The sequence below is a fragment of the Nestor notabilis genome, unplaced genomic scaffold, assembly GCF_000696875.1.
Source record: "Nestor notabilis isolate BGI_N333 unplaced genomic scaffold, ASM69687v1 scaffold12941, whole genome shotgun sequence".
NCBI lineage: Eukaryota > Metazoa > Chordata > Aves > Psittaciformes > Psittacidae > Nestor > Nestor notabilis.
Genome location: NW_009914309.1, coordinates 1 through 20,848, shown reverse-complemented (window position 1 = coordinate 20,848; position 20,848 = coordinate 1). Strand labels below are relative to the sequence as shown.

The window sequence follows — 20,848 nt, the reverse complement described above, 5'->3', positions numbered from 1 at the left end:
GCCACACGGGGGCTCATACAGGCCAGGGTGCTGGTGGCTTCTTGGCTGCCTGGGCACAAGCTGCTCATGTTCAGTGGTCCCCAGGTCCTTTTCCATGAGCAGCTTCTCATCCACTCTTCCCTAAGCCTCTCATGTACTTATATCAGCAAAAAACAAATCACTGGGGACTGAACCCATTTTAGAAGATGCTACAAAAGTTTCTAAAGAGATAACAAAAAATACATAGAAAGAAAAGAAGAATACATAATGCTGCTTCCTCAGCATTAGAACTACAAGTTATTCTACCTTCCAGTCTTAAACAGACAAAAGCTTAACTATGCTTGGCTTGAACAGTTACAGATCAGTCCCAAGACACAGATCTTTGCTACGTGCAAGTAAAGCTGCAAGGAAGCATAGTGACTACTCGCTGAGAGCATAACGTATATTATTATAATAAAAATATAAATTTACCACCCCAATTTCTTCCTTCTAAAGAAATCATTCTTTCTGAGGAGCAACTTGCCCGTAAGGTAACAAAAACCTGAATGCGTACTTACAAATTACTGTTATATTGATGGATTCAAAATTATGTGAACCTATCCCCAAAGCTATCACCTTTCATTGCTCCTGATCGTAAATTAACCCACATACGGAATTTATCTTGTTTCATTTGGAGAGTCCTCTTCAACAGACACAGAAATGCCACATGGTATTTACATAGCTTAGTCTAAAGATACTTTCAGTATCACACAAGAGAGATACCTGGAATTAAGCAGTGATTAAAGCATAAATAACTACACTGCAATACAATTAAACTTATCCTTACTGTTGATGTGGATACTGAGCCACTATTGTCACAGTATATTTTTTTCCTCTTCATGTTATGAATGCAAACATTAAGCTACCTTATCACCTTTATATTATGCACCGAGCATCTGCACACAGATCTACAGAAATGCTCCAGTAGAGCTGAGAACTGTTTAATTTTGCCAAATCCTCTTTTAGAAATGTTTGTCCTTCACCTTTCCTCCAGGACCCCCTATTTCTCCACATGCTCTAAACTCCAGCCTCCCTGAACAAGACCATAAGATCATACCCATCATCAGCAACCTCTTCAGAAACTTCTGAATTCCCCAGAGAACCTTCCAGCAGGCACAGTAAATAAGCATTCTACTTACACAGTACATAAAAGCATCACTGGAGTTGATGTATGTATTAAAGACCATAAACATATGTAAGGGTTAACAAACCTTCAAGTATCTAATACTTCTGCTTAGAGTGCTTTAAAAATATAAGACAGTTAATCCAAAACCTCCAGGTACTAGAAGGCACAGTAAATAGCTTACTCAGCACATTGCTGTTGTCTTTTACCCACGTTCTGACATTCCCAGACTCTAAACCAAGCACTTAATGCAACAGCATAAATTATTCCTGTTTCTTCCATTACCATAAGGTTTACAAACTTTGTTGCACGTGCTTTAGAAGATCCTCTGAAACCAAAACCAGAGCAATTCATTATTCACAAGAATTTCAGTGAAGTTTCTTAAAATTAAGCAGGATTACCTTGCCATAGTAAGAAATGGCTTCTTTATATTTATCTATGATGTCTTCAGGGCTAAGGCAATTCTTGGCACGTCCTATCTCAGCACTGGTATCTGCATTAATACCATTGGAAGTCAGAGCACCTGGAAAAGAACAGGGTAAGAAATGAGCAGAAGGACTTCCAGAAAATCCCAAGCACCTATGAAGAAAACTAGGATATGCTGTAGGTTTGACCAAAGCATACACAAACACTTGTCCCACATAGAAAGAAATCATGCCCTGCCTAGAAAAAACTAGTTCTGGTTTACTATGCTAAAGAGTACAAATGAAAACTGGATTCAATCATAAAGCAGCAAACAGGAAATAATCTTTCACTTAGTAAAACACAAATATATTCATCATCTTTTGCACTCATCTGAATATTTAGATGATGAATAAAGTATTAGATTGCTAAAGCTAGATTGCCTGAATATGGAGTTTTAATCTTCCAATTACTCCTTGTTCTACTTAAAAACTGTAGTTTTAAAGCACACTTAACCAAAAAAAAAGTGCTATTTTTTATAAACTAGTTATTAGGACAGTGACCTCCTCCAATCATTTAAAACATACTTCTCTCCCCTCTGCCTACTCACAGAAAACTAAGTGTTACGTTGTAAAGGCCACCAAAGCTGAGCCTTCCATGTTTAAATGGAAAATTACCTTTTAATTTGCTTTTCTTCTATGAGAAAGAAGGTGAGAGACAGAAAGTCTTTACATACATAAAGGATAAGAATCTTAAGTAGAAGCCAAGGAAATCTGGGGTATTACAAAGAACATGAATATTTTATGTCTTGAATTTAATTTTATTGCAGAGTTAAGATAATAAAGTTGAAAGCATACACCTAAGGTTTGGCAAGGCTCTGTAGCTTTGTACATGCTCATCTGTAGGATTACATGGTAATTTATTTTTCCAAAAGGTTCCCTATCGAGATGGCAAAGGAATTTTTGTGTTTCAGAGCTGGATCTAACTCTCAATGGACAGAGAGTTAAAGAATCTGTTAAACATACTTTCTACTCTCTGTATACATTCAGAAATACATTCTTTTACATGCTGAAATGCTAAAACAACTATCTGGTATGTTTATCAACCTACGAAGAATCCTACCAAGCACATCTGTAGATCAAACCTTAGGGTTCTCATGGAAGTTAAGTGTAAAATCTCTGTTACTGAGGACTGAGAGAGCCCCACGACACTACAAGACTACATGAGACTATTTAGGTTTGTTGGTTTAAAAAAATAATTTAAATCCTCCCTACTCATAAGAAGAAACAATCTTGGTTAAAATTTACAGGGACACAATCATGGAACTACATCATTTCTGTTGTGCCAGTTACCCTTCAGGCTCTTTGCTTCCTCAAGATTTATAGCCAAAATCTGAAACATCAGGAATCAGTCCTAGTTTTGGCCAGTGGCAGTAACTGTCTATACAAATGCAAAACATATGCAAATAATGAAAGAAAATACTTTGGAAACATGCATGAAAATAATGTACCTGGATCAATGAGAACTTCTTGTGCCCCTAAAAGGAGGAACAAAAATGATTTTGTTTTCAGCCTTAAATATAGCCAACAAAATAAGCTTGAACAAAATGATAAGATTTATCAGGATCATCACTGCTTTTTTCAAGGACTACCATTCACAATTCAAGGAGTCACCACATTACATCTCATTTTGTTAAAAAATAAACGTAGAAATCCCATAAACTTGCAATCAATTCTAAACCACATCGGGAATTGAAGAGTTTTCAGTGTATAACTTAAACCCATATCCTTTTCCTTTATTCTTGTTTTACTTGGCAAGTTTCCATCACAATCCACTTACTGTAGTTTAACATCAGGTCCTATAGCACTTAAATCTCCTTGTGGGAGCTCATTTAATCTACACAATACACATGAATAACGCTTCCAAGCAATTGTATCCCTTTCAATTGCCATTAATTTCACTCCACCACATTTTCTGAATAATTGAGGGATGCCAACCCAACGAGCCAGGATATTCACATAAAATAGTTGCCAAGAGTATTGTGAAGTAGGATTCTCAGCTATATAACACCTTGTTGCCCTAAACTTGGATTAAACATGGGAATAAAACTGTTAAGCAGTCAAAAACCATTGCTTTACGAATGAGACAGGACCTCCCTTCAGTTGATCTGCTCAGACCTCAAGCTGGTGAAGCAGAGATTTAGAGCTAGATCATTAAGATACTTCAACACTTTACTCGGGTGTCCTACTTCTGCTTGGGGAAAGAGGAAAGTGAGGTGACAAATTAAGAGCTCAGCACTTCAAGCAAATAAAACACAATAGAGAAACCCAAAACAGCTAGTAAGGGACACAGAGCAATCTAAACTTGGGTTATTCAATACATAAATCACACAGCCAACTCACTATGGACCAGCTTTCTGGCCAACAGGAACTAAGCAACTCAAAATCTTCTGTTATACTGAAGGCTGCAGACATGAATCCAGCCCTTCAAGGGGACACAGCCTAAAGCTCTCCCCCTACAAACAGAAGAGTTTAGGAACGTGAGAAGTCACGCTTCCTTAAAAAAAATCAAAGTTCCCTTTTCATGGAATCACAGAATGTTTTAGGTTGGAAGAAACCTTAAAGATCACCAAGCTCCAACCCCATTGCCACGGGCAGGGACCCCTTCCACTAGAGCAGGTTGCTCCAAGCCCCTGTGTCCAACCTGGCTTTGAACAGTGCCAGGGATCGGGCAGCCACAGCTTCTTTGGGCACCCTGTGCCAGTGCCCTCACAGGGAAGAACTTCTGCCTAAGAGCTCACCTCAGTCTCCCCTCTGGCAGGTTAAAGCCGTTCACCTTGTCCTACCAGTACACGTCCTTGTAAAAAGTCCCTCTGCAGGTTTCTTGTAGCCCCTTTAGGCACTGGAAGCTGCTCCAAGGTCACCCCAGAGTTTTCTCCAGACTGAATAAACCCAGCTCTCTCAGACCCTCTCATAGGAGAGGTTCTCCAGCCCTCAGAGCATCTTCATTGCTTCCTCTGGACTCACTCCAACAGGTCCATGTTATGTCTTTTCACAACCAGTTAAGACTGCTGTACAAGGGACATGGCAATGACCAGGCTCCTGTCTTTGGAGCAGGCAAGATTCCATGCCCCCTTCCACCAGACAAGTACTTTAAACACTATGTTATAACCACCTCTCTTCTGAATGAACTTTTCCTACCCAAAAAGTTTCAGGAAAAGCTGAAGGGTACATCACCAAACCCTTTAATGCTGCCCTCTTAAGCTTGTGCTCTATATTATACAAAGAGAGATGATATTAATGCTTCCCTTCCCCAAGCTGTTTCTATACAAAGCAGATACCACAATACTTTTTGAGCAACCAGGTCCTGCACAACAGCCTAAACATGCCAAATGGTGGGAATGACAGGAGATCCAAGAGAGACAGGTTTCTCTTGACCGGGTCTGGGCACAAAGGCAGCAACAAGAAAACCCGTCCTGTCAAGGCTGAAGTACGGGCACAAGAAGAGATGCAATTCCAGGCACATCAGGAAGCAATAAAGGTAACTCTCACATCAATAATGCCTCAAAAGTGGGCACAAATTGAATGTCAGTTCCAAGTGCAGCTTTTCTTGATTTGCACAGAATTTGGAAACCCTTTTTGTTTCTGGCCTTACCCTACAGGAAGATAGATACACTGGAATTTGTTCCCCAGATTAAATACTGTCCTCACAAAACTAATTATAACAAAGTGGATTATAAACAAAGGTGCAGTTTGAAAAGATTTTAAATGAAAGGCACTGCAGAGTCAAAAACAGGTATTGAAAAGAAACTTCCAGAAAACCCTGCAGGAAAGAGACATCACACCAATGGCTGTTTGGCTAGACAGAGCTCAGCAGTTCAGATCTGCAAACATTAAGAGATCATAAGTAGAGTTAGGGAACAATATCTACTGGACCATGAAGTAACATTTTCATCTGGAAGTGATGACAAAAATCCTGTATCAGCTTTTCTTCACACAAAAGTCCTCTGAAAAGTCTTGTCATATGAAACTAAGTATGACCACACTAAAAAGTTTGCAAACGGGACTTGGAATTACAAGACAATTTATACAGAGAAGCAGCAATAATATACCCAAAATATATTTTATTCAATTATTTTGATAGCTATGACTTAGTTATTATCTTTTTTAGGAACAAGGAATACCCATTACAAACAGATTGCAGCTTCTATTGTTAAATATTCATTGAAAAGTAGATAAAGGTCAACAACTGTGTGAAATTATACTGGAACAGACAACGTAAAACGCCCTCACAGGTGATGGGACCATAAACACAGATTTTAATGAGTAGTTATTATATGAAAAACTAGTATTCTCTCCTGAAACAAGGTAATTTTAGTGTATCACCTACCTGGTGTCAACATACACAGTTTGTAATAAAGGTAATACAAAGCAAGCATTTAATAGATTAACTAGATTATGATTTAGAGATGAATAAAGATGAGTGGTTGCTTTCCTCTGATGGAGGAATTCATTCTGATCACATTGCACACAAGAGGACTTAACACCAGCACTTAAATCCACCTTCTGGTTGTCACAGTACTGCGTAAGAACCCGAGTACACACATAGCAGCTGGGTTAGCCCAGAGGCCCACCCAGCTTATAATAATCAAACCCCTTTTCTTTCACTACCCTACACAGCCCCTGCTGGAACCACAGAAAATTTGAGGAGCCTTCACATTGTGTGGCAAGTGTTAGATTATGCAGTTAAAGGCTCCTTGCACAAACACAAAGGAACAGAGGTACAGCGACAAAGCAGGTGAACCCCAAGAACCTAAAGAGACCAAACAGAGCTGCTCAGGGGTGAAACCCATCACGATCAGTTAACAGGACCACTCTCTGGACCATCTTCAGACTGGGGGGGTTACTACCTACAGGGATATGGGGCTTATTATAGGCAAAGAACATCTTGGATTGTACAAGATTTCTTATGGGAAATGGCATACAATATTCCAGATGCAGGTGAACAGACTTCATGGTATTTTTTCTCTGTTACTCTCCTAGTGATTTCTAAAACACTTTAAGCAGACCATTTCTCAAAGAATGTCTATCACATCAATGTTAATCCTTGTATTAGTTATTCAATCTGAGAGTTCAGAAAAAGTATGCTGAACCTTAAAAATTATGTTGGTTTATTGGCATTGAGTTAACCATATCTGTTTATTAAACGTTGACTTTAGAATAGCAAATCACCTCTGAATAAATGTACCTAACTTCCTGTGATGTGGCAGAGCTGCACATATTCTGTACTTTATGAAAGCTGGCTGCATCTCCGCCAGCAAAATTCAAACTAATGCAGACACTAGTAACAATCAGATGAAGAGATCAAACCCTTTGCAACTCTATGCAAAGCACATGTTGACATGTAACACTAAAACTGTAAAGCCATAAATGTAATAGTCTTTAAAAGAAATACGTTTTCCTTTCCCACCCTTTTCCTCCATCCTGTCATTGGTATAGTTTTATAGACTTAGGATGCAGGGAGGAAACTTCCAGATGTTCAGTGGTGGCAAAGAGAGGAAAACCAAAATCCCACCCTTACCTGGCCTGTGCCTGTTGCCTGCCTCAGCAGAAAGAGAACCTCCTTGTGCCCTGCGAGATCCAACTTTACCTCCAGTACCACCCGGATAATGGTAAATGACTGATGCTGAGCATAACCCCTCCAGAGCAGCTGTAAAGAAAAAGCCAACAGATTAGTGGAGAAGAAGTGAAGTATCATGTAATGAAGTCTATTTACACAACATGAAGCATGCCTCAAATTGGAGACCTAATGACAATGGTCACGGAAAAGCCTGAGATACTCAATGTCCTTTTTGTCTCTGTTTTCACTGGCAAGGTTTACCCTCAGACCTCCCCAAGCCTACTACAGCAGAATCTGTAGGAGTACTTACTAGCCACAGTAGAGGAAGACAGACATGCAGAACACTTAATCCACTTGGATTAGGGCTAACACAAGTTGACACAGGAAATTCTGCTTTAATGTAGCAAAATTTGTGTTTTGTTGTTGTGCTTTTTCAAAGTAGGAGCAGCAAAATGCTAGAATGGGCTGCTCAGAGACTGCAGAACTTCCACCCTTAAACACCTAAAATTCAACTGGACAGGTCCTTGAGCACCCTGATTTAACTGGACATGATATGAGCAGGAGATGAGACTTGGGGACCACCAGAGGTCACTTCCAATCCAAACTACTGTATGAGTCTGTAAGTATAATTTGGTTCTCCAACAGATGGGCCCTAAAACATTTCCATGCTCTACACAAGATCTCCTTTCCTGGTTGAAGAATCCTGAGCTATTTAACTTTTTGGAAGAGTAGAAGGAAAGAAGTGGAAGGTGAGAAAGTGTTACGGTTTTCATAACATGTAACCTACAGAGCTAAATGTAATATAATAATGACATAAATAATATAGATGTCATGTAATTAAATACTAATATTATAACAAATGCTGATAAATAAGATTTGAAGTATTTAATAACTATTAATTTTTAAAAATGTTATCATTTATTAGTAATTAAATTCATTATATAATTAGAGTGTAATTAAATGTAATATAAATATGTAACTTTAGGAAGCTAAATGGATTTCTAAGTAGACTAAGAAAGCTAAAAGCAGAACTGGAGACAGCAATTGTCCTGAAAGGGCATGAATGTGAGAAGCAGAAATTGTGCTCAAAGATCGCTTGTATATCCAAAAAATAGAAAAAGGCAGGAATGAGAAAAGGCAAAGGATGAAGGAACAGGCAGTGGAAAAGAAGTGAAGGCCAGGACCTAACGTGAATGGAAGGAAGTTATGCCAGTGGAAGTTAAATATTTGTGACCGTGGTAGATGTAAAGGCAGAAATCATTTCCTTACAGTCCATAACATACACCACAGGGAAGGTTTTTAAAGCATCTGTAGAACCCACTGAAAAATAAAAGAAAGAAATACTTCCCAGAGAATCATTTTTCCTTTTTTAAGTACATGCTTTACTACGGTAACACGTTTTAAGTTGCAGGTTTTCTCAAGCACATTTCTTCCTCATGTCTTATCAACTAACTTTTATTTCAACTTCATTCTCAGTCACATTTCATATTCAGAGTTTAGTCACCAAAATCATCCCTACTTTACACAATACAAAAGGAAAGTTAGAGAAAAGTTTGATTTACTTGGGTTTTGCAACTCTGAGTCACTCTCACCACTTCATCCTACCTCCAAGCCACAGAAAGTCATTCACAGAGCGCAGAAGTTCCACTGCCATGTGATAATGCACCAGGGAATCCTGTAACATTCCAGCTTGTAAACACAAGTCACCAACGTGTTTCCTCATCCGGCCCTGACAACGCTTCTTATAGTGCCTGCAAAATAAAAGGTACAATTCAGTATTTACAGGAAATGCTTATTTAAGGTATTAAACACCTACAGTTAAATTTCTTTCCTCCTTCATAGTAGATCAACCTTCATTTACTGTCTCTGAGTGAATTCTAACCACCATAATATCCAAAAGAACCAACAATTTGAGGATATATTGAAAAAGGCAAGGTATTATGTATTTTGGCATCATGTATATAGCATCTAACATCTACCATGGCATCATGTGTACAGCATCTACACAGGTAGTCAAAGGTAAAAGACTGCATTTCAAAGCACTTTAATAGCTTTGCCACAAATGAAATAAAACAGAATCATAGAATATCCCATGTTGGAAGGGACCTCAAAAGTTCCTCTGGTCCTACTTTTTTCATGGGAAGGGGAGCCCAGATCAGATTATTTAGCACCCTGTCCAGTTACATCTTGAAAACCTCCAAACCAAGGTTCTCCTAGTCCTCAACGGGTATTTGGGTGCCTTTCCATAGCTGGTATGCTGCTTTTTTGCCTTTGAACGTACCCAAAAGCTCATTGCTAAGCCAAGGCAGTCTCTTGTTCTGCCTTCTTCCTTTCCCTTAGTAGGGAATGGACTGTTCTTGTGCATCCAAGAGGCTGTTCTTGAGTAACTCCCAGCACTCACAAGCTCCTTTGCCCTCCATGGATGCTTCCCATGGAATCCCTTGCACCTGGGCTCTAAGCACATTCTTGTTGGCTCTTCTAAAATCCAGGGTCTTTGTCCTGCTACTGGTCTTCAGTGTGCTCAGCAGGGTCTTAAACTCCACAACGTTGTTGTCACTGTATCCAAGGCTATCAATGGAAGCTATGTTGCCAAGCAAGCCCTCTTGGTTTGTGAGCAGTAACCTAGCACTGCGCCTTTCCTAGGTGGGAGGTCCAGCACCTAAGCAGGAATCATTCCAGGAAACTGATGGACAACTTGGGGAAGCACTGTGTTGCTTCCCCAAGAAATGTCCATGTAATTGAAGTCACCCATGAGAAGCAGGTTCTATTGGCCTGAGACTTCCCTAAGCAGCTTAAGTAAGGTTTCATTAGCCTTGTTGTCCTGACTGGGAGGCTGGTAACAGATATCTGACACAAGATGTCCCTTGGTGATGATCTCCCCAGTCTTAATCCAAAGGTATTTGATAGAACTTTTGTGGTCTCCATAGCTCAGCTCCATGTATTCAAATCTCTCTTTCACATGAATTGCAACTCCATCCCCTCACCTTCCTTTCCTATCTTTCTGAAAGAGCTTGTAGCCATCCACTGTGGTCTTCCAGCCATGTGAGTGTTCCCACAACATCTCTCTGGTTCCTGACATCATAACTCTCAGACTGGGCATGAAGCACCAGTTCCTCCTTTTTGTTCCCATGTTACTTGGCTGAACCCAGGGTTCTTGCCTTTGGAGAGGGTTGGGGAGCATTCCTAACTGCTCTCATAGGTGCACTCATCCACCCTGTTCCTTATGAATATGCAGGTGTCACAATTTTGGACACTACCACCTAAGTTCAATATTGGCAAAGTCAGCCCATCTGCTAGCAAAGATTCCCTTGCCTGGGTAGGTGGATCCTGTCTCTCCCATATAGGCCTTATCTGTTGAAGGACTTCCCATGATCACAGAAACCAAAGCCCTAATGACAACAGCAGCCATGAAGCCAGGTTTTGATCTGCATGATGGATTGACTTCTGCCTGCAGGTGTCTCAGCATCCTGTCCAGATGAATCTTAAAAGCGTCCAACATTGAGGAGTCTACCACTTCCCTGGGGAGATTATTCCAGTGGCCGACTGTTCTCATTGTGAAGCAATGAGATATGTGAAACAAGTACGTTTTTCTTTTAGAGGGATGATGATTGCAAGACCACTATCACTTCAGGGAAGAACTGACAGGGTTTCTCCTTCTCCTCTGTTTTACATATTAAGCAGTGAAGTTCTTTCCCAAACAAAACTAATAGCCAAGGCCAATGAAGTCCTACTGAAAACACTAAACAGACACTTTGGTACAACTGAAAAGGTGACTCGGGCACAAATCCATGTAGTAAAGGCACTAACCTGACTATTTACATTTTTGGGTTTAGTAAGCTGCGGCTAAAGAAACATTAACAGATGTGAAGTACACCACGCCAGACATTCAAACCACCTCCTGGTTTAAGTCCCAGTTCAGAACAATGCTGCTCGCCTGAGTCCAGGAGCGATCCTCCTGTTCTCCCTCCTGCAAAAGCATTCCCTAGCAAGAATGTCCTTCCTCTGCCTTATAGAACTGTTTTCTTAGAGAAAAATTAAACATCAACTTAGATATTTTATTCATTTATCTCCATTACTCCAATAGTGTATCCTTCTGCTCTAACAATGTCTTCTGAGTCCGTGTACAGAGAGGCTTACAATTTTCTTGTCCAAACTTCGTACCAAGGGATTTGTTTTTCTTTTGATTGTTTGAACTAAAATAAAAGTTACCCAAGAGTAAAATTTTAATTAAAAGAACTGCTGCAGATGTCACTTTTTATTGTAACCTGAAATATCTCCAAAGAATCTGGCTAAAAGGGGTTACCAAAAAATATGAAGAACCATCTCAGACTGACTGTCATCGTGCTACATTTTTAGCTTTCAGTAGATGCAGTGATATTTTTTCAATTCAACTAAGTCCAAGAGAATACCTTTTAAAAAATTACCTAGCAGATTTGAACCTAACAGCTTAAAAACAGTGTAACATCCATTCTCCAGATGCTGAACCCTAGAGCAAGGCTTGGCTGTAAGAAGAAATACCGCAATTATGGAATGAAATGGGGTTTGGGGTAGTGGGGTTTTTCCCACACAAAAACCTCCCAAAGGACCCCAGAGATGAATTAAAGTGTGGCTGAAATAATCTCTTCTGACACATTTGAATTGACTATCTTCATGAAGTTTGTAAAGGGGGAGGAGGGGAAATAAAAGGGGGATAGAACCATACGAAGTGTCTGGGTAGGAATAAGCATATTAAATTATTTCCTTTAGATTTTAAGGCATAAAGGCTGGGAGAAATAGTAATAATAAAAACTACTAAATGCTACTGGTTTGTTTGCTTTTGAGGTTCTTGGGTTGGGGTTTTTACACTAGAGAGAAGCAGCAATTCCAAAGGATAACCACTGCATTCAGCCACCAAATAATGCCTCATTCCTTGTAGTTGGCTTGAAAAGGAATGGTTCAAGACGAAGAAAAAGTAAATGACCTATACGGATGGGGGACGTTGAAAAAGAGAAGATACGGGGAAGCACATACAATGTCTCTCTAAAAATTAAATAGGAAAGCAAACAGAACCAGTGTCACTGGTTACAAGAAATGATAAAAGGAGACAAGAAGCACGTCACCTATTGCTCCTCTCTGCCTAAAAAGTTACAAGTAACTCCAGAAAAGTGGGAACGTTTATATAGATCTATCACATCATATTCACAATTGATGTGAAGATGACATTAAATGAAGCTAAATATGACCTTTGTTCTTTATCTCTCAGATATGTCAAAAAATTGCACTATTTCTTTCCTTTCTCAACAAGCACGTATTTTACAGATCTTTAAGAGAAAAAGGCAAGAAAATACAAAGTGAAAACTGAAGCTGCTCTGCACAAACCATGGAAAGGTTCACCAGGATTTCAGTCGGAGCTCTGGGTTATAGAGAAATTCCTCCATCAAAGTTATTCTGTAATCTTGAATCAGTATGGTACAGGAGAGTGCAAGTTGTCTACCAGTCAGGTTTTACTCATCTCTGCATTTCAGAATGAAGTTACACGTGTTACAGCATAAATAGTGGAATTGGAGAATCGTTGTTTCCTTACACAGCTCAAATTCCTTTCAAAAATGGTAACACTTCAAATTTCCTCTCTCTACACTTTCAAGTGATCTCTGCATTTATGGACAAATTAAACTTCTTACTCGCTCAAAACTGCAGTTTTTAAGTGGTTTTCCAGGCTGCATTCAATTAAACTGATAAATATGAGTCAGACAGCAAAAGGAAAAGAGATGGTGGCAGACTCCTAAATCAGAACCTAATACCAGAATCCTTTCCATCATACACCCTCAGCAGCAGCTCTTCCTAACCAATACCTGATTTTGCTGCAGATTTATGCATATGTCAATATATGCAAAGTTTGGATGCATTTATTCTCTTAGACATCAATAAACATTGTTCATACAAAACATTTCTCATTTAGAAACTCTCCATATTTATAAACAAACAGGTAATTTATCCCTGGTGCTGAAGAAATTTACTATGAATTATTCAAAGGCTGAATTCACTCTACCTGCTTTAAGGCATTTCAGTGTGGTGCCAAGACAGGATCTATCTTAGCCCCTGAAAGCCTCAGTCATCCTCCTGGAAAACATCTCACTGATCAAGTTTGCACCGTATGTATGAACTGTGTCTTAATTTAATTCTTGCAATTAAGTACAATGAATTCAGGCTTCTTTCCACTCCCTCAATTACTGCAAGTATGTCCAAAAAGACAAAAGGGAAAGATTCCAACCCTAACTATTCTATGATTCTATGATTCCATTGAAGCAAAGCCCACTCTCCACAGACAGCAAAACTTCATGTACTTGGTGCTTGGGAAGCCTGTTTTGAAGAAAATCTAATATAAATATATAACATCAGGTCATTACACGCATGTCTAAGTGACTGATGGTTTCTTCAGTGCATACTGAGGTGCAAATTTAATGGAAAAATCATGCATGTGTATATATATCAGCATAAAATTATGACTGTTCATTTTAATATCCTGCTAGTTTTGCTTCACAGCTTTACCTGAAGAATCTGGCCACGAAGCTGAAAGTGAGAAGCTTATAGATAACTTCTGATTTATTTTTTTATTAAAACACTGTTCAGTTATTTTGGCTCTCTACTGTTTAATCCTAATCTATTTGATGGCAGAAAAGTCCATGTAAATTAACTGCTACTTTTTCCAGGATAAGACGACAACCTTTCCGGGTCAGCTCCTTGTAGTACCCTACTGCTAAGACCCATTTCTCTTCATTTTTCCTCTAGAAGATCACTTAAGACATTAAGTTTCAATGATACACCCAAGTCTCATCCAAAGATACCACAATCCCCTTCAGAAGTGTCATGGACTTGGAAATATCCTCAATGAAGGCAATGTCACAAGGCAGGACCACATGTGGAATACTCCAGAGCATCAGTCATCCAAGCTCCTTCAGAGGATCCTCTCCTCAATGCATTTACACATACAGTTGACTACAAAACCAGTTTAAAAACCTTATTCTCTAAAGTTAATTGTCTTAATTTGGTACCTAACACACTTTTCACGTTCTCTTCAGAATAATAACCACCATCATTACTATAAGTGACCACTATTGCTGCTTCAAATCGGAGAATAAACCTGTTCCAGGAACCAAAAAGCACTACTCAACCCCATTTCCATTTCTACCTCATTTGCTATAGAAAACACATGCTTTACCCCTTCAACCCCGACTCTTTTCCAGGATCCCAGCATAATTTTATGGAAAATTCAGAGCAACGATATTATATTTCAAGACAGAATTTATTTTCACTACAAACCATCCAGCAATAGGTTTGAAGGAATTTCTGGAGCCTCAGATTTTTTCAAAGTGGCTAAATTTAAAAACAAGACACATGCAAAATGAATTTGCAAAAGTATTCATGCAGAATGCTTCAACAAAAAAATGCCCATCAAATCCTGATAATTCCAGTTAGCATGCAGAACTAGAGAGGTATCGCCAACCATTACATTATCCCGACTGAAAAGACACAGCTACGGCGTTTGACCAACTGCCAGAACTTTTGAATTTGGAAACCAAACACAGGCAGCAACAGCTTCATGGCTTTGGAGTTTAAAAAATAAAGCAAATTCCAGAGGCCAGCAGCCGCCTAAGCAAATCATGTGTGTCCTACAACACAACTCAGCCTTGCTACCAAATATAATTGCCAAATGCGCCAAAAAGGGGTCAACCACAGTTGTAAGGCTCCAGGCAGCAATTATTTTTGTGTGTACTGAAAAAGAAAGAGAAAAAGCCACACTTAAAATATGCAATGAAGGCGGAGTGGAAAGGCAGGAGATGGAAGAAAGCTAACTACTTTTAAATAGACGCAATCACAGCCTACCTTTTTAGACCCAACAACAAACTCACAGGGCAGTATGAGAGAAGAAGGGAGGGAAAAAAAAACAAGGAACAAACCAAAAATTAGAAAGACAGAGAACAGAAAGAAAATTAACAGCCACATACACATACTGAGGTATCATCAACTTCAATAAATCAGCAAACAAATCCCATCTACGATACCGCGTGGAGAAGACACATCTATAAATACAGCCCTACTTTCTCATCTCTCACTAATATTAAATGGATGCCTTACCAGTATTAAAAAAGAATTTAAGACACAAAGTGATGTAAACGACATTAAAATGAGCTTATCCAAGTAGATTTATAATCATACATGGGTATGGGGGTTTTTTTTAAGCTGAAAACATAAATAAAATAGACAAATTAAACAAATGGGATTGCTGGTATTTCTGGCAAGTGTGTTTCCTAGTTTCAGGTTTGTAGGATCTTTGTTATCATCACGAGAAGGTGCATTTTCATTCTTTTCAATCAGCCTCCTGGTCTCCATAAGCAACTATCAAGTACAGCTGATTTCAGAAACTTTTTCTATCATCCTCAGCAGCCCTGTGAGTACATAAATGTTTTATTTCATTTACAACTGAAGAAACAAATTAAAATGAACATATTTGCCAAGAGCACCTATTGGCTCAGTGCTCTAGAGGATTTAAATCAAGGTCAGACTCACAGTCCTACAACTTCTAATTAACAGAACAACCTTTCTTCAAAACTTCTTAGGACTTCAGCCCACTATTTTTCATACATAAATTTTCTACCAGCCAAAAAAAATCTACATAATCTATTGTGTATATTGTCATCCCAGTACAAGATCAGGGAATGTTGTCTCTTCTGCTCATTATCCAAGTAACTTTCAAAAGAGAAAGATCAGCTCCACTTTTCCCAAGAATTATCCTACTTGAAATGCAGCGTAATCCATCTTCCCAAAGTCTTTCCCTTAGTCGATTCTATGATTCTATGAACTTTGCATCTTACAAGAAACCCATCATGTTGCAGTTGTTATGCAACCAAACTCATGCTCATCTTACTAACTGGGTGAGAGAGAAGATCACTTCCGTGTATCTAGTCCTGCTCATAACACAAGTACTAACCTTAGTATTTTACAATAAATTGCTTGGAGAAAAGTCTCTTTTAAGATACAAAACCAAAGTTCAGTATTTTTAATTAGTCTTTAAATCATATGATCATAACTTCTATGTCCCATGTAACTTCTTAACAACTTTTCACCCAATCTATCAACCCTGTTCATTAGCTCAAGGCTACAGCTGCACTCTACAGCTAAGGAGACCTTTGCTACACATGGTAAAATTTAGCTTCACTTTTGCAAGTTACAGGAAAAAATATTCTTATTTAGCCTAAGCAGACATCTGCAACTACAGCAGCAGACACAGACTCTCTGTTACAAGCACTCTCTTTCATCTCTTCTCACTGCCTTCTCTTCCATCTGTTTAATATAGATTCTTTGTGCTTTATAGCCAGTTAGTTGCACACTGACTGGGAGGTCAGGATACATTATATTAATAAATTTAAAGGAACACAGCATATATAAATAAAAGGATAAATAAGGGTATATTCTTTGCCTTTAACCCTTTAGAAATATCCACCTAATCTAGAACCAGCTGTTTCCTTTGCCTCAGTATCTCAATAGCATCCTTCTTTTTATTTCATTCTTCAGACTTATTATGCTGGCAGACTCAAAACCAACAAAGCAAAGTTACTCTACTGGATGTTCTTACATGAACTCTGTGTATTCAGGCAACCCTTACCCCTCCCTGAACAGCATTATACACCACCACTTCTTGCAAAACCAGACACTCGACTCTGTTGAAGAAGGTCCTTTCAAGGCCTGTATCTCCCTGTTATAACTTAATGCAATGCTTTTCCCCTCAGTTAGGTAAACTGTCCCTGCAAAAGAGAACACACTAAAATAAAAACCTCTCAATGCAATCCAAACAATGAAATGCAATATTGTTATTTCACATTTCAAGACTTTGATTGAAAGCGTAGGTTAGTTTAATAAACTGATCTAATTTCAACTACATTTCATGGTCCTGAATCTCTGTGAAGTAGAACACAGAAGCAGAGGTGCACCGTGCTCGATGAGAGGTGCCCAGACAGGTCCCTGAGCAGTAAAGCTGAGGTACACGGTGCACAGGGACAACTCCTTTCCTGATGTTTACTCAGGATTACATAAATTTCTCTTTTCTGTTACAAAACTCAAAGACATTAAAAATCTCCAAGCATTCAGAATATTTTCTTCCTCATCCATGCAAAATACTAAACTGAATATAAAGACCTTATGTGTTCATATATAAATCCTAAGTTTTAAAACAATCTGAAGTCCCAAGTCCACAGCAAAATAAAGCTGAAAAGCTTGATTAATATTGAACTGAAAGAGGAAAAATTAGAATGTTTAACACCTTTACTTTGGGCAGCTAAGGGCAGCAAACACTGGATATCCATTGATCTAGACTTACAGGAAAAGTTATGTGGTATTCAAACCACCCAGCAAGGCTGTATGTCTGTCTGAACCAGTGATTAACTCTGTAAAAACTCATATAGTTACAAAACTGCGGTCATACACCTTCCATTTTGCAAAGAAATTCAGTGCAACAGCATAAAGTACCTTCATGGATACGTGTGGACAAACACACTGCCTGTTATTTGAGGCCCCACCAGCTCAGAACTTCACAGGAACTATTTAGCCACTAGCGACAACACAGCCACTGCCCATAAATAAGTAGTTTATGTAAGGAACTGACTTCCACAGTACAATTTGGAAGCATGTTATTTAGGAGGCACAACTGAACAACATAATTAATTCTGATTTGGGGATTCTTGGCCAAAACTCAGTTTTCTTAGCTAATTGTAACAGATCTCAGCTGATTAACCAAAATTCATCCAAACTGAGTAATTAAAGCCAGTATTTTATCACCCATGCAGAGTACAAAAACTAATAACACAGTAATTTATATATCTAATTAAAGTTGAATAGTGCTGGGACTAACCAAACCACTGAAAGAGTAGCTCAGGTAGGGAACAACACTGGGTAAAGCAAATCAGCGCAAGTTCAACTGCCCACCAGGAAGAGGACCAGGAGCAGGGCAGAAAGGTATTGTCGGCCCTTCAAGCAACCAGAGATAATTTAACGGAGGGCTTCAAACTAATTAGAAACTAATTAATATATCACATTCTTATAAAGACTAATTATGTAGGCAGAGATGATTAACATGACCAGAAGGCTTCACAAACCTGCCAGGAGGGCTCTGGACAACCCTGTCCAGACACCTCTGAGCTTTTACACACAATAACCCCTGCTGCATCCCTAGCAGTACAAGACAGACATGAAAACTACTATTCCCATACATAGTACGGATTTTGATAGGGCTTCCACACCTCTGTCTTTTCTAAAACAAAAGGGAGACAGTTGCTTCCATCCTTTGGATTTGACTGTGAACAGTGGAGTCAAACAGATCTTCCACCTGCCCATCACTAGCAAGCCAGAATTACTAATCCCTTACACAAGAACTATGTAACACTCAAGTCTGAAAGCTGAGCATGCAGATGATTAGGAAGGGAAGATGAGGAGGAAAAGTAAGACATACAACATACATAAAACCAAAAAGAACACTTGTGAGAAGAACAGCAGCAAAACAAGATGGGTCAAGAAGATCAAATACTTAAGTAAAAACAAAAGACAGGGGAAGATGCTGGACTTAGTCACCAAAACAAATGGTCACTGTTTCATAGGATGAAAAAGTAGACAGAAGCTTAGGGGAAAAAAAAGAACATGGTAAGTAGGATTAGTCAGATACTACTCAACATAATACACAACTATTTTTCATCAGTCTTAACTGAATTTCTTTGCTAATACTGTGTATCTATAAACCATTTGAAGCTTTCCAGCAAGAAGTCTCTATAGCAGAATCTGTCAAACATTTCCTGTGACTTCATCCTACTGTTTGATTAGCCTCATAAATTAAACATATCTAACCTCAAAACACCAAATATGGCCAGACTACAAGTTAGATTCTCTTAAATTACAGCAGACATACACAATAAGATTGGGGCATGACCTTTGTTACAACAAAGTGTGCTTTGTCCTCTCTAATAGGCTTATTTAAAGGCTAGCAAGGGCCACACAGGTTTCCTCAAGACCTGCAAGCTGACAAAAATAGCTGCTTACCTACTATCAGTGTCCAGACCTACAAAATCCTTCTTCTCAAAGGGAACACAGAGGAGCGGGATCTTGTCTCCAGACTTATCAGTGGCTCTGTCAAGTCGCTTAGACTCCAACACTATGAAGAGGGATTCAATAAAGTCTTCTATTCTCTTCTCCACAGTTTCACATTCATCATAACTAGGATAAAATGCCACATCTGTGCGGGGTTGCTCTGCAATCTCTCCTTGAAGCCCAAAGACAAACAAGCGGGAATCGTAGAGAGTAGCACCATACAGCTCCTTGTGGAGATGGAACTTCTCAAAAGTCTGAGGCCAGTCCTTTGCAGAGGAACAGTCTGTAATGGTTATCAGCCCCACAACCTTCCGGTGCGTCTGAAAATCCCCCCACTCGTTGTTCTCTGGGGGGTAATGGTGCCTGTAACGGATATACAGCACCCGCTGAGAGTCGCGCACGTTAACTTGACTCACTGCTGAAATGCGCTTGTAGATCCTGAAAAAGCTCTCTTCAGGTACAATGCCAATGGGCTGAACCACAACCAGGAGAGTCTGATGGTCCTCAGCACACTGCATGTAGTCAGGAACGCTCATTTTGCACCAACCGCAGGCTAGTAAGAGAAAAATGGATGTTATTTTTTAACATTCGCATGCATATATGGTTGCTGAATCAAACCAGGACTTCAATGCTGAACACTTCTACATCCAGTATGTAACATAGCATGGTTTGTGTTGGAAGGGACCTTAAAGCTCCTCCAGCTCCAACCCCTGCCACGGGCAGGGACACCTTCCACTAGAGCAGGTTGCTCCAAGCCCCTGTGTCCAACCTGGCCTTGAACACTGCCAGGGATGGGGCAGCCACAGCTTCTCTGGGCACCCTGTGCCAGCGCCTCAGCACCCTCACAGGGAAGTATTTCTTCTTATATATGTGCTACAATACTAGTTTTCTTCATCATTTTACTAAATCTTCAATCGTGCAGCCTGCTGACAAAGTTACGTGACTAATTGCATGCCTTGTGCACTGTGTATCAGTATGGTCAGAAACAAAAATCCATACATTCATTTCTTCTAACCAAATCACTCCGAGGTGTAAACCAACACTAAACCGAAATGGCCAAACTTCACACTGCTGTCAGTGCTCACACATGGCCAGGCAGAGGAAAACCAGGTCCAGAACACTTGTATTTGAGAAAAACTGAAATCATTCGTGTTTCAAAACGCATGCAGGTTCATCAGAAGGACCAGGCAACGTTTTCTGCTTTTATATTTCAATATTTAGAATTCCTTCTCCCCGAGTTATCTAAACCTGATTTCTGTCCTGCAGCTGTGTCTTAAATGAAGCCGCGCATAGCAAAGCCTTCACATCCCCTTCTGAGACATCCCAGACCGGAGATCCCTTGGTGGATTCCAGCTCCAAAGCACCTCTGACACGTACATACAAACCAAAGAGACACAAACAAGCAAAAACCAACAAACCCGCAGCACAGCTTCACGCTGACACTACCGGTTTGACCGAACAGAACGAAAGAGTTCCAAGCCCATGAACAGAAGCGGCGGAAAAGCAGCGCTCTGAGGTGCTCGCATCACTCCCGACAGCGCAAGACCCGGCACTATAAACCCCAATCCCCAGCCC

At 39.6% G+C, this 20,848-nt stretch overlaps 1 protein-coding gene across 1 annotated transcript in view; it reads right to left on the bottom strand.

Annotated features, from left to right (window-relative positions):
- The window catches only part of TRAPPC9 (trafficking protein particle complex 9), a gene marked incomplete at its 3' end in the record, with an annotated part of 27,662 nt that extends 7,853 nt beyond the window's left edge, over positions 1 to 19,809 (bottom strand). The window contains exons 1-5 of the mRNA XM_010023599.1: positions 19,226 to 19,809; positions 8,768 to 8,913; positions 7,124 to 7,252; positions 3,054 to 3,080; positions 1,543 to 1,664 (exon numbers count right to left, since the gene is read on the bottom strand). Coding sequence (XP_010021901.1) covers positions 1,543 to 1,664; positions 3,054 to 3,080; positions 7,124 to 7,252; positions 8,768 to 8,913; positions 19,226 to 19,809 — 1,008 coding nt within the window. The remainder of the gene's footprint in view (positions 1 to 1,542; positions 1,665 to 3,053; positions 3,081 to 7,123; positions 7,253 to 8,767; positions 8,914 to 19,225) is intronic.
- Between the last annotated feature and the right edge of the window lie 1,039 nt (positions 19,810 to 20,848).